Source organism: Vipera ursinii (genome assembly GCF_947247035.1).
Source record: "Vipera ursinii genome assembly, chromosome: 2".
Taxonomy (NCBI): domain Eukaryota; kingdom Metazoa; phylum Chordata; class Lepidosauria; order Squamata; family Viperidae; genus Vipera; species Vipera ursinii.
The window spans coordinates 88,080,404-88,095,334 of record NC_139513.1 but is presented as its reverse complement, the minus strand read 5'-3'; the positions used below and the strand labels follow the sequence as shown (position 1 = coordinate 88,095,334).

Here is a 14,931-nt window from a genome sequence, read left to right as displayed (position 1 = left end):
AGCAATGTCATTTAAATGGCCAAGGGAGGACTGGGTGGCAGGTTAGCCCCATGTATGATAGGAAAGGGAAATGCAGGTCTTCCTACTCAGGAGGTGGCGGGTTACAGTAAAGAGAAAGAGGTGATCCTCTACTATTATGAAGTCACAAAATATGCAAAGATTCCGTGAATATAAGTAACTGGAATAGGAAGGAGTGAGAGAACTCTAGGCAAGGCTGGGAGACCTAGCTAGAACATGATTACAGCCAGATAGACAGATAGTACAGATGAAATTATTTTTGAACAATTCCCACAGATCCTGCCTGGTCCTGACTGATTTCGGGTGCAAGAATGACACTCAAGAGACAGAAATAAAGGCAGCCTACTTAGCTGAAGTCAGAAAAAACTGAGGAAGCTAGAAGTGGGGGCATGGAGAGGTTGGAAAAGGGAAGAAAAAAAGGAGAGACTGAAAAAGGAGGTACACAGGGTAAAGGGAGGGTGAACAAACCAAGGAGAAAATAGGCCCTGATATAAATGTGCCAAGATGGGGCACTTAGTTAAAAGACTGTCAAATCTCCCAAGGAAAGGAATCTTTCTTAGCTGTGTTACAAGCATCCGGAGAATAAGAAATAACAATATGGGCTACGATCAATGGAACCCCATTTGCGGGTTTAGGAAGCAAATGAATAATTTGTCCTTATTTGGTCAAAAAAGCACCAAGAGTGAACAAAGAGCACTTAACAAGCGTTTATAGTCATACTATACTTGTATCATTATGCATATAGAGCAAATATACAAGTTAAGGATGAAATAGAAATGACGGTAGTTGTGACTAGTACTAAATTGCCCTATTGAGTGCTAATATGATCAGATTTTCCTGGCTAGACATATCCTCAGAGGGAGGGGTAAGAATAACTACTGAGGCACAAGCCTGTAACAGGAAGAGGAGGTTTCAAAGCAATAGATGTTCTCTCTTCTCAACCAGATTTGAGTGGGGAAGGATGTAAGCCTCCAAAAGAGAAAAAGAAAGAGGGAGGCAGATCAAGCTAGAGGAGAAACCCTGGATACTGGAGCTCTCCCAATGGGAAATTGATATGGTAGAAAAACAGAGAAGATACTTCTTTAAAAACATTTTGGCCAGAAATGACAATGTATACAAGGAAGTGTCTACCGAATACTAGACAAGTTCTGCTGGCCAGGAATTGGAACAGATATCAGTGGACACTGTCAGGTATGTGGGGAATGCCAGTTAGTCAAACAGGAGACGGTACTTATAGTCCAGGGGTAGACAACCTTGGCTCTTTTATGACTCGTGGACTTCAACTCCCAGAATTCCTGAGCCAGCCATGCTGAGGGAAAAGGGAAAGGTTTCCAAGCTGAGCCATGCTGGCTCAGGAATTCTGGGAGTTGAAGTCCACGAGTCATAAAAGAGCCAAGGTTGCCTACCCCTGTTATAGTCCAAAGGTATAAATACTCATCATGCCAGAACCAATTACAATACCCTCACAAACCCTTACTGAGCCGCATTACATCCATGCGCTCTTCCCCAACCCTCACTGCACCCTCACATACCCTCCTCAGCCCTAATCTCACCCTTGCGTACTCTCCCCAACCCTCACTGTATCCTCAGACACCCTCCCCAATCCATACTTTTCTCACACACTCGTGTACACTCCTTAGCTCAAGCTGAATCTCTGGGGCACCCTATCCCTCCCTCCCCCACTCAGCAGCTGCCTGCTGGGCTGGGATTTGCAACTTCCTACCAGCTTCTGCACTGACTTTGGTGGTAGGAAGCTGGCAGGAGTTGCCTTGCATAACTAGCCTGGAATTCAGTTTACGGATGCCAACCGGGACAGCAAGAATTGCCATCACTTAGCAGTCCGGTTGCAGTGCAGACTGCATCACTTAGTGATGGAACTTTCAGTCCCAGGTGTCATTTTCAGTTGAGGACTATCTGTCCTATAGTGTAGTGGGAATAAATTCCCCTGTGTAAGACCTTGGATTTATTTCATTATAATGATTATTTAGTAAAGTTCAGCAGATTGTACACGTTCAGTAGAGGTACAATAATGGATACCTCGAGCGGTGCAATTTCTGAAAATCCGGCTAGCCCAGAACACAAACTAACATTCCCTGTCATACATCTGAAAGTAAACACAAATCCTCTCATCTTGAAGTTAAATAAGGTTAAAAGCTGAAGGCTTTTATTTCTTTCAAGTTTCCCACAGAAAGAATATGGAAAGGCAGGGAGGAATCTAAACCATGCAACACTTCCAGAACTCTGGAAGGAGAGTAACACACCTAGATTTCTAAATCTGATTAGGCCTCAGGGAACAAGTAACTGTGAAGGAAATTGGCAACTTATGTTTAGTACATGCAAAATATATATAAAAAAAATCTGATGATTAATAATATTCTTATGCAAATGACATAGGCAATGTAATTCATCTCAATTGCATGATGTCATCATTTAAATTCTTCTGTTTGGTATCAATTGATATTTGCATATTAATGGACATAAATGATGCATTCTGCATCACTGGTGTAATGACAACATCACACAAGAGATGTCAGGCTCTATAATATTTAATAGACAATCCATCCTCCCAATTGTCAGTTAAAATGAAACTTAAGTGTATAATCTGTAAGTGTATGCATCCTTGCCCCAAGGAGCATACATTGTAGAATCTAGAATAGAACAGAATAGAATCTGGAAGGGACCTTGGAGGTCTTCTAGTTCAGTCCCCTGCTCAAGCAGGAGAACCTATATGATTTCAGATAGATTTTTCCTGCCTAAATGTAAAACATTGCTTTTCTCCCCATTAAAATTCATTTTGTTAGATAGGGCCCCTTTGTCAAGATCGTTCTGGATCCTGAGCTTGTCTTCTGGGATGTTCATTATTTCTGCCAGTCTAGTGTCATCTGCACAGGGACACGGTGGCTCAGTGGGTTAGGACGCTGAACTTGTCGATCAGAAGGTCGGCAGTTTGGCGGGTCGAATCCCGAGTGCCGTGTAACAGAGCGAGCGCCTGTTACTCGTCCCAGCTTCTGCCAACCTAGCAGTTCAAAAGCACATAAAAATGCAAGTGGAAAAATAGGGACCACTACGGTGAGAAGGTAACAGCGCTCCATGTGCCTTTGGTGTCTAGTCATGCCGGCCACATGACGACGGAGACGTCCTCAGACAAGCGCTGGCTATTCGGCTTTGAAACAGATATGAGCACCGGCCCCTAGAGTCGGAAACGACTAGCACGCATGTGCAGGGGAACCTTTACCTTTACCTTTAGTGTCATCTGCAAATTTGTTATATATTTGACAGAATATATAACATAAAAAGGAAAGGAGGAAGTAAACAGATAACATATACACTTAGGTCAGTTCTACAATTAATAAATGCTGTATCTTAAAATGATTTCTGTACATTTCTAGAAAGTATTTGCTTCTGGCTTTTGGAGTAACCTTGGAGATAATTTGCATTGAAATTAAAAATACAGGAAGAAGTATTTAAACATGGGATCAACATGTTCCAATATGACTTTGGAGAGGTTAAGAGATGAGAGCTAGGTAAAAATGAAATCTGTATTTGAAGTCAAGCAAGTAAGATAGCATGAATAATAAGACCAGATTTACCACAGTTTATCACTTTTATATGAGGGGGGCAGAAAAGAGAGAAAGTTCTAGGGAGCAAAGTGGATCAGACATTCATGCATTGAAAGAATTGAATCTATTTTGCTTCACATATTTTCTATTTTATGTATCATAAGAAAACATGCAGACATTTTGAAGCCAAGGAGAACTTTTCAAGTAAAATTTTACTGAAAGTGTTTTTTTAGATAAAAAATATGATTCATCCATTCCCTTAATCAAACTTATAGAAATCCCAAAGCCTGAACAGAAAGACATATAGGGTTAATTCTGGACCAATAGATTTGCCCTGTATTACTACTACTACTACTACTACTACTACTACTATTAACAACAACAACAACAAAGTTGGAAGGGACCTTGGAGATCTTCTAGTCCAACCCCCTGTTCAGGCAGGAAACCCTATACCAAGGGTCGGCAACCTGAAACACTGAAAGAGCCACTCAGAACCAGTTCCCTCAAAAAAAAACCTGGGAGCCAGAAAATGCATGCGCGCATTCGCGCAAAGGTGCACACGCACAGAACAGGGGGCTTGATTGAAGGGTGGAGCCTAAGGCACCAGCCCTGCCCTACCCTGCCCCCCATCCAGCTCTGGTATGGATGGCTCTGCCATCCTGGCTTCTCCTCCCCTCGGAAAAGACTGCTCTCCCCCCGCCCCACGCTCTCCCTCTCTGGGAAGAATCGGAGTGCAAGGAGTTTTTCTTCAGAGCTCGCACCTCCTTCTTCAGGAAATCCTTCGGCAAGCCAAGCCTGCATGCCCTATTGTTGCAGCCAAAATATGGATGTAGTCAATAGTACTCTTATTACTCCTTGCAACTGGACCTCTTTGCAGCTCAACACTACATAAGACCGCTCCAAAGTCACTGCATCCAGATCCGAGGTCTGAGGGTTGCCTCCGGCTTAGCATCTTCTGCAACTTCACATGCACAACCACTTGCTCTTTCATGCCCTGCCACTGCCCAGCAACCGAGGCAACTGAGGTGGTAATTCCCACTCTTTTGCAGCAGGGCTGTCCGGCCCTTTTTCCATCTGCTGCACCTTCCTCGGGCTGCCCTCCTCCACTGTTTCACCCAGTGAGGTGGGGAGGGAGTCGGGCAAGGCGGCAGCGATGTGTTCAGAGGAGGGGAGCCTGAGGAAGGTGCAGCAGACGTAAAAAGGGCTGTATGGCCCTGTTGCGAAAGAGTGGGGTGAGGAGGGAGTCGGGCGAGGCGGCAGCGGTGTGTTCGGAGGAGGGGAGCCCAAGGAAGGCGCAGCAGGTGGAAAAAGGGCCCACTCACCTTTCCAGCAATCCTCCAGTCTCTTCCTCCGCTGCCGCCATGTGCAGTCTGAAGAAGAAAAGAGGTTTGTGGGCAGTCCCACAAACTAAAGAAGTTCAACCAATCAATACAAGCTTCGTGAGTTTTTTTTCATGAGAAGTTTGAATTGATTGGTTGAACTTTTTTAGTCCTTTTTTTTCGGGACTGCACATGGCGGAGAAGGACTGGAAGCCGCAAGAGACGACTGAAAGAGCCGCATGCAGTTCCAGAGCTGCGGGTTGCCGACCCGTGCCCTCTACCATTTCAGACAAATGGTTGTCCAGTCTCTTCTTAAAAACTTCCAGTGTTGGAGCATTCATAACTTCTGGAGGCAGGTTGTTCCACTGATTAATTGTTCTAATTGTCAGGAAATTTCTCCTTAGTTCTAGGTTGCTTCTCTCTTTGATTAGTTTCCATCTATTGCTTCTTTTCCTGCCTTCAGGTGCTTTGGAGAATAGCTTGACTCCCTCTTCTTTGTGGCAACCCCTGAGATATTGGAACACTGCTATCATGTCACCCCTAGTCCTTCTTTTCATTAAACTGGACATACCCAAGTCCAGCAACAGTTCCTTATATGTTTTATCCTCTAGTCTCCTAATCATCTTTGTTGCTCTTCTCTGTACTCTTTCTAGAGTCTCAACATCTTTTTTACATTGTGGTCACCAAAACTGAATGCAGTATTCCAAGAGTGGTCTTACCAAGACATTATAAAGTGGTAACTTTATAACTTCACATTACTTCTCTTTGAGTAACATTAAGAACAGTACTTACCAACTTTGGTCACGATTTTGTGAAGTAGATCTAGGTCAGAGCTGCTGGGTAGATAGGGGTTACCAGTGGCCATCTCGATAATCATACAACCTAAAGCCCAGATGTCCACAGGTCTAAGATCAGGAAATGAACAAAGTGCTCAACAATACAAAGACTAAATTTACAAATGTTTACATCTTATCATATAAATGCTCTAAAATAAATTAATTTATTACTTTCACTTTTTCTTCAATGAAATAAGATAAATTAAGATACATACACACATGCACAAAAAAATCTTGCCATCAAAAGAAGTCCACCAAATTCACACACCTGGTTTAGAACCAGAATTAAGCAGCTATTCCTGTCATAAATACTCATATAGTCATAAGGGTGGATGAAAAAGGAATGTATATTTTTTGTATAAAGTTTCATATTGATACCAAACTTTGCATGAACTTTCAGCTGGCAGAGGCTACTGTAGCCCAAATCTCCTCAGCTCAAATTTTCAAAACTTTTGCTTGTGTTTTTGTAGCCAAGGATTTACCCTAATGCAACATTTATAATTCTCTTCAAACTGCAGATTATGTATACAAAATTCTATAAATTGCTGAGACTGAATACTTTCTTTAGTCTTTATCAAAAAAGAGAAAGAGAAAGAAAGAAAGAAAAAGAAAGAAAAGAGAAAGAGAAAGAAAGAAAGAAAGAAAGAAAGAAAGAAAGAAAGAAAGAAAGAAAGAAAGAAAGAAAGAAAAAGAAAGAAAGAAAGAAAGAAAAGCAATAGCCGTTGGCTGACTTGGGAAGTTAAGCAGAGTTGGACCTGATTAGTATTTGAATTGGGAGCTTCCAGGGAATACCAGAACACAGGGTAGAATGGAAACCAAACAAACAAATAAAAAACAAGAATCCAGAATAAGCAATGGCAAACCATCCCATATTGTTACTATACAAAGAAAACTACACGGCTATTCCCAGAGGTTCATTAGGAGTTGAATCTGAATCAAGGACTTTTTAAAATTCAGAACAAAAACTATAGTGTAGAAATGTATCAGGGCGCCATCTAATGTTCCTTTACTATTCTTCACAAGTAAGTTTGTAGACATTTGTTTTGGAATAATTTGTGTGGCTGTACTTTAAAAATAATTAATGATTTTTTTAAAAAAAAAAACCTACTTCCCATATGTTGTATCTCTTAATACCAGTTCTGGAGCTCTGTACCATCTTGTAGCAACATAATCAGTGTAAATATCACCTGGGGCTGCTAAAGTCCGAGCAAATCCAAAATCACAAAGCTTGGTAATTCCAGTTTGTGAAACCAAAATGTTTTCAGGTTTAATATCACGGTGAATGACCTACCAGAAGAATAATGTAGAATCTGGTTTAAGAACAAAAATATGTTGTTTGAACAGAAAATTAAATGCTAACTAGTTCAGTAAATATATCAAGAACATAAGTTCAAACTGCTAAACAACTAAGAATAAAAGAATAAGTAAAACAATTATCTTTTAGGAGCTGGGGGAAAAGTCTAGGTCAATTAGTTGGACTGATCAAATGTATCTGGCTTAAGACTAAAGCCTACCTATAATATCGGTACTTTTAGTCTTATACTAGTTCCAGCAATAAAAGAAAGACTGAACAGCAAGTTACATACTGAGATCTTGATATGACACGCATTTAATTATTTTCAAAGGTGAGCCCAACAAGCTTGCTTATTATCATTTTGGAAACACTATATTCCACTTTATTTAAACCTAGACTTTTTCTTTTAGTGGAACAAAGCATTTTTGAAATAATAAATGCTTGGTTTGTAATTACAGCTTTTGTTTTAATACACTGGAAGGAGCAATAATATAACTGTTAATTAGGAATTCAATTTCCTGTAAGCATGACTTGAAAAAAGGGACTTATCCCTTTGTTCGAGAGTTGGATGTTTGGAACAGGATGGATAGAAAAGCAAATACAGTATTAACTCAAGAGCCCAGATGAAAGAAGTCTGTGACTCAAGTACGTTTGATATGGGAGTGATTTGCTATTATACTAAATTGACATAACAAGTACTGCTACAGCAAAAGTCTGCTTTCAGAATCTCAAGAGATGCATTGTTTAACTGAAGAAACCCAGAGACCACCACCCCTGCCAGTTTGAATCAGTGGGGCAGATACTGTGGAAGACAGGCAGCCTTCAAGTAACCAGGTCTTATGTCACTGAAGGGCTTTATAGGAAACTACCAGCACCCAAAAGCTAAATGGCAACCAGTGCAGCTTGCAAACCATGGAGTTGCATGGGCATAATGAGGCAGGCCCATCACTGCTCATGCTGCTGCATTCTGGACCTGTTGAAGCTTCTAGGTGGTACATTGCAGTAGTCAAGCTGTACAGTACTTTACAATATTTTTGAAAAGTACTTACATTATTGCTGTGGAGGTAGTCAATTGCTCGAAGAATCTGATAAAGATACCTTTTAAGTCTTCTACTATCCAGTCCATGAGAATAGTGTTGCAGCTCATCTAAAATTGTATGGTCAATAAATTCAAACACTAAATGAATTTTCTTTTTTTGTCTGAAGACTTCAATCAGATTGACCAAGTTTTCATGACGAAATTGCTGTTAACAAAAGAGCAAATAAATATTTTGTGTGCTCTACACTGCCCTCAACACTTCTGAATATTATTTATTATTCATCTATTTTTATAATGAATTTAAGCCAATATATTTTATTAAGTAATTAAAAAAAGTATCACAAATATTACTGTTAACTAGGAAATCAGCATTTATGGTATAACCTACTGTATGAAAAAAAAACCTGAAAACTTTGTTTCATCTACAATTTTTTTAAAATGGAATTTACTCATAAAATTTACCTCAATTCTGAATTTAAGAATCTTTCCACAAGGAAAGTCAAGCTACCCTCTTTACTGAATTGTAAAGCCTCCCAGAGTTATTGGTAGTCAAGCAACCAATAAATTATGGAAATAGGTCCAATAATTATATGTTACAGTATTTATAGTTTTTGACTTAGAACAATTCTTTTAGTGACTGTTCAAAGTTACAGTGGCACTGAAAAAAGTGATTTATAATTGGTTTTTCACACTTATGACATGGCAGCATCCCCATGGTCATACTTTCAAAATCTAGGTGCTTGGCAATTGGCATGTATTTTTGACAGTTGCACTATCCCGGGGTCATGTGATCGCCATTTGTAATCTTCCCAGTTGGCTTCCGACAAAGTCAATGGGGGAAACCAGATTTGCTTAACAATCACATGAATTACTTATCAGCTGCAGTGATTCGCTTAACAACTGTGGCAAAAAACTAAAAAGGGGCACAATTCACTTAACTGTCATGATTAGCAATGGAAAGTTTGGACTCAGTTATCAACAACCTAAGATATGCAGATGATACCACTCTAAGGCAGAAAGTGAAGAGGAACTAAAGAGCCTCTTGTTGTGGGTGAAGAAGGAGAGTGCAAAACTTGGGTTGAAACTTAACATTAAGAAAATCAAGATCATGGCATCCAGCCCTCTCAATTCCTGGCAAATAGATGGAGAAGAAATGAAGGTAGTGACAGATTTTATTTTCCTGGGCTCCAAGATCACTGCAGATGGGGACTGTAGCCAAGAAATTAAAAGACGCTTGCTCCTTGGGAGGAAAGCCATGGCAAATCTAGACAGCACACTAAAAAGCAAAGATATCACCCTGTCAACAAAAGTGCGTATAGTCAAGGCTATGGTCTTCCCAGTTGCAATGTATGGCAGTGAAAGTTGGACCATTAAAAAGGCTGAGCGCCAAAGAATTGAGGCCTTTGAATTCTGGTGCTGGAGAAGACTCCTGCGAGTCCCTTGGACTGCAAGGCGATCAAACCAGTCAGTCCTAGAGGAGATCAACCCTGACTGCTCTTTAGAAGGCCAGATTCTGAAGCTAAAACTCAAATACTTTGGCCACCTAATGAGAAGGACTCACTGGAGAAGAGCCTAATGCTGGGAAAGATTGAGGGCAATAGAAGAAGGGGACGACAGAGAATGAGGTGGCTGGATGGAGTCACTGAAGCAGTAGGCGTGAGCTTAAATGGACTCCAGAAGATGGTGGAGGACAGGAAGGCCTGGAGGAACGTTGTCCATAGGGTTGTGATGGGTCGGACACAACTTCGCAGCTAACAACAAAAGGACTACCTATATTAACATATTTCTGACCCACCTATGCCATAGATTGAATCAGGAAAACTATACAATAGCAACTGCAATTTTAAAATTAACACTACTAAAGAACATAACACTATATTAATCTCAAGGCTTATATAATTACAACGTAACTTGTTGTTGAAATAAATCTATGTACCATGAAAGGCCCATGAAAGGAGTCATTCCATAACTCAGCTACCACAGCTGAAAATCTCTTTATCTCTTCCTAACATACAGCTTCTATAAGGCAACAAAGAGGACAGACTCACAGAACTTAATATTTAGGCAAATACTTACAAGAGAGATGTCCCATTTAGGATTCTAAATGTTATTACCAATGCCACAAACATATACCATAAACATAGGGCACCCAGTGCAATTCTTTTAGGAATTACATGTGCTGTTACCAGAATCTGCAGAATATGTGAGCCCTACTACTGCTTTCAGTATCTAACAGAGCAAAATTGGTCTATCCTCTGTGAGTCAATTTTGGTCAAAGAATCTTGAAAACCGCTACCCATAACTTGCTACCAGAATCACAACCATCTCTTAAACTAGCAAATAAAGATCAGGAACAATGCAAATGGAAACACATTGCTTCTGGCTGTAAGGTGGAAGAATCTAAAAGAAACTGTGAAACCATTTATAATGATCTGTGACACATCGCTGCTGTTTTTTTCTGCTTGTATGGCAGCACCAAAGAGCCACTGATCTTAAATGTGGCGTTTTCAATGGATGCGAAAAGCTTGCCACCTTCAAATATAACCTCATAGATATCAGATAGGAAATTTCAGAGAATGAATATTCTATCCCTGACTAAAAATAGACATACCTGGCCAAAGGGACTCCAGATCATCAAAGTTACTTGTCCTTTCAATGACAAAAATTGATGAAAAATACTCTAAAGCTACTGACGTCTTCAAAAGTTCAATCTTATCTAAGTAAGCTATTTTTCAAATGCCCACATCTGAGAATCCCAATTCTATCCAGCCTCCAATTTATTCATGTCTCAGTCATTCAAGCATCCAGTCAGTAGTCCCTTATCTGTGCAACAGCATACAACTCCAATAAAAGGGAGAAATATAGTTGGACAAAATCAGAATGCCAATAACATCCACCTCCAAATCCCAGATCACCTCACCTAACAGATTTACATAAAAGTTAAACAGCATGAGGCTTTGAAACTACACAGAAACAAAGCTTTGGAAAGTGAGGGAATAATAATAATAATAATAAATATTATATAATTAATGTATAACTGCTGTATTTTAATTGTTATATTATCCACTGAAAGCAAAATAATCATATTTATCTATTTATTTATTTATTTATTTATTTATTTATTTATTTATTTATTTTATTACATTTATATACCGCCCATTCCCGAAGGACTCAGGGCAGTTTACAGGGTGATTAAAAAACCAAAATACAAAAGTTAAAAACAAATTTAAAAAAATATATTTGTCCCTGCATAAATAAAACCCCAGTTAAAATAAGATTAATCCTCAGCCTGGGCCAGAGAGCTCGAAGAGCCAGGTCTTCAGGCCCCGGTGGAATGAACGGAGGTCGGGGGCAGTCCTCAGCTCCACTGGCAGCTGGTTCCAAAGGGCAGGCGCCCCCACTGAGAAGGCCCTATCCCTGGGTGTTACCCGCCGGCAATCTCTTACCTGTGGCACCCTGAGAAGGCCCTCCCTGTGGGAGCGCACTGGACGAAGGGAACTTGATGCCGGCAACAGGTGTTCCCCCAAATATCCCAGACCCAAGCCATTTAGGGCTTTATAGGTCATCACCAGCACCTTGAATCTCACCCGGAGGGCAACCGGAAGCCAATGCAGCTCACGGAGTAGAGGTGTTACATGGGAGTATCGGGAAACCCCCATCACAACTCGCGCGGCCGCATTCTGCACCAGCTGAAGCCTCCGAGTGGTCCTCAAGGGCAGCCCCATATCTTGCTGCAGCCACATGAAGATGTGAAGTAGCTGCAGCAGGATAACTTTAAAGAGGTTTTCTGTGCATGTGTACATTCCAAGAGGAATCTTCACCGGGATAGCCAGCAAAGAAAAGCTTCAACTTCAACTTTCACTGAAACAATCTCACTGAAAAATAAAATTTCAAAATATTTAAGCACATAAAATCTAAAAATCTAAATCTCTAAAGCAAAGAAATACTGCCAACCCTGAATAAGCCAGCCTTCATTGATGCTACAGATAATATAAGAAATTCATACAATAATAAATGTAATTTAATTTCTTTGGAAAATTCAGGTGAGTGTTAAGTTCTTGAAAAACAATGCATGCTAATTTCAAAAGGCTTACATAAAAATAAGTCTGACATAAACATAATCCCTTTACTTATAGTAATATATATATATATATCTTTATTGATTCCCCAACCTATGTTACCAGTGCCAAACATGGACATTTGCAATAAAGCATGAGTGAAAGCTAGTCTTCACGGAAATGAGATGTTTGAGGAAAGCTGATGGAGTGACAAGAAGGGATAAAATAAAAAAATGAGATCATAAGAGAAAGAACTGTAATAGAACCAATCTTAAATTATATACAAAGATAGCAAGTTAAGTGGTTCGCTCACCTGGAGAGAATGTCTTGGGATTCTATACCATAAAAGGCATACACAAAAAGAGAAGGCCAAAGAACACAAGGCAGACCCAGAAGAAGATGGAGAGACAACATCAAAGACACACTGCAACAGCCTCAAATAACAATGGTTGAGGCTACCAGAAGTGCAAGAACCTGAATTTTGTATCTCCCTCGACACCGAAGTGGTAAGAGGAAGTTTACAAGAAGATGTATTTACTAGGTTATAAATCAAATTTTTAGTATCAAAACACCCCACACAACATGTGGCCCACCAGCATTTTTTTTAAAAAAATCAATAAATAAACAGTCACTGGCAGTGCAAAGATGTCCTGCTAAATACTTTCTACGCCTCCAGCTCTAGCACTACACCACAACTCTACTGGCTGGTGAACAACTGATTGGTGCATCAGGCGTTTATTTGCATCCTGTGATTATATTTTCATTTATCAATGTGGCTCTTTTCCTGCTACAAGTTATACAGGCCTCTATTAAAAATACTGATTTTCAAAAGAATAAAAGAAGCAAACCTTCAGGAATTTAATCTCTCTCATTGCAATTTTGTTGACAGATTTTTCTGGTTTTTCATAAAATATCTTAATGGCAACTATATGTCCTGTTTCCTTGTGTTTACATTTCATTACCGTTCCGTAACTTCCCTCTCCCACTTTTCCAAGGATCTCATACATCTCCATACTCAAGTCTGAAATCTCTTGAAGAAAAAAAAATATTTTGTTAGCCAGTCTTATTTTTGTTTTGTTAACCAGTCTTATTTTTGATTGTTTCTTAAGCCATGTTTATAAACAACAGGAGATAAATTATACCTACACTTACAGGCATACTGGCCTGATAGCACATAATCAGAATCAAACATCTTGTATCTAATAAGCTACATAATGGTTAAGGACACTGATTTATCAAGTTCCACTAAACTAAATGGGGGCAATTAATTAATATTTATTCTCATTGAAAAAGACTACTGCAGGATAAGGCTATCTACAATTGTTTGTCATGATGATATATGCTCCTACCAGTATTAGAAATAATATGCTTCCAACTAACTGTCGCTGAGGACATAAGAATTTTATTGAGACTCTGCTTATCTATTTTCATAAGTAAGCTTACTACCTGAAAGAACAGATTGTTGAATAAATTGGGTTTAGCTCTGATCCTGGATAACTCCGAGTTGTTAAGAAAAAGTGATTTGGTGGACCATATCCCATGTAATACAAAGGGTAGCCTGCATTCAAATCAGGCAATTAGTTTATACAGTAGTCTACTCTTGACTCTTAATGCTTTCATTTCATATCCACCTGAAAACTACATTATTGCTCCAAGATTTATAATGCAACTATATTAGAACTAGCATATTGGCTGAGTGTATTCTCTTGTTAACAATATTCTCTTCTTTCAATAAGATTATTTGAAGAAACTATTCTTTATAAGAATATTGTGAGGATTCATTTCCAAAATGGTTAATTGCAGAAAACATGGAAAATGTGATACATAAGAAAATTGAGAGCAGGCAATTTATTAGCTTCTATCAGAATGGTCAATAGCAAGGAAATGTAGGTGAAGTAATGCAAATTTCTACCAGGACCAGCTCACCTCTCCCTCTTTTGAACCTTGTCGGTTTGCGTTCTTTGTGGCTTATCCTTATTTACTTATTTTCTACTGGGTACACTGTGCTATAACAGAGTATCTCCCCCTTCTCAAAAAGGAAAAAAATGGCAAACGTTTAACCCCCTAATTTTTGCAGGAAGCATTAAAACCATTTAACAGATGGAAATGAGATGCCCATAAAAGGGTGCATTTGATGTTGCCAGCGGGGTGCGGGTGTGTGTGTGTGTGTTATGGCATTTTATTTATTTTTGTATTGGTCTTTTTATCTTTGTAAGCCTCCAGGAGTTACTGTGAGTGAGTTAGATGGCTATATAAAACAAATCTTAAATAAATAAATAAATAAATAAATGATCCTTCTGCCCATAGTGAGGGATATCATGGTGGAAATTTCTGATTAACCTTCATTGCAAATATGCCCCTTGCTGCATTTGGATGTTCCATAATGTATATCCAACTCAAATCCCTGCACATTAATTTAGGTACTGAAGGTTTCTCTGGAGCAAGGGACTATAGGACTGCACAATAATCCTTTGCTTTTAAACGTGCATTTTGTTTCCGACGATTGTCAGGCTGCAATATTTTCCTCACTTTCACCGCATCTCCTCCCATGCTACAGTATTCGGAAACACAACCTGAGCAAGCTTCACCACCGCAACCTCCACCCTGCCTTGCTCTTTTCCGGGCCTCAAGGAACCTCCTTCCCGCGTCACACCAGGATATCCCACAGCTGCCCTCCCGCGCAACCCTGACCTAGGTCGCTCCTGACCTGATCCCGGGAAATCCCCATGTTGAGTCTTCCCAGGTCTAGCCAAGCAAACCGGCCCGGTTCCATGGCAACCGCCGCTATGTCAACAGCCAGGGACGAC

General features: G+C 39.8%; 1 protein-coding gene across 1 annotated transcript in view; it reads right to left on the bottom strand.

The window, feature by feature from the left end:
• Window positions 1–13,152, bottom strand: part of CDKL3 (cyclin dependent kinase like 3) — a 40,033-nt gene extending 26,881 nt beyond the window's left edge. The window contains exons 1-4 of the mRNA XM_083352703.1: window positions 12,973–13,152; window positions 8,077–8,271; window positions 6,842–7,020; window positions 5,690–5,802 (exon numbers count right to left, since the gene is read on the bottom strand). Coding sequence (XP_083208829.1) covers window positions 5,690–5,802; window positions 6,842–7,020; window positions 8,077–8,271; window positions 12,973–13,137 — 652 coding nt within the window. The 5' untranslated portion in view covers window positions 13,138–13,152. The remainder of the gene's footprint in view (window positions 1–5,689; window positions 5,803–6,841; window positions 7,021–8,076; window positions 8,272–12,972) is intronic.
• Between the last annotated feature and the right edge of the window lie 1,779 nt (window positions 13,153–14,931).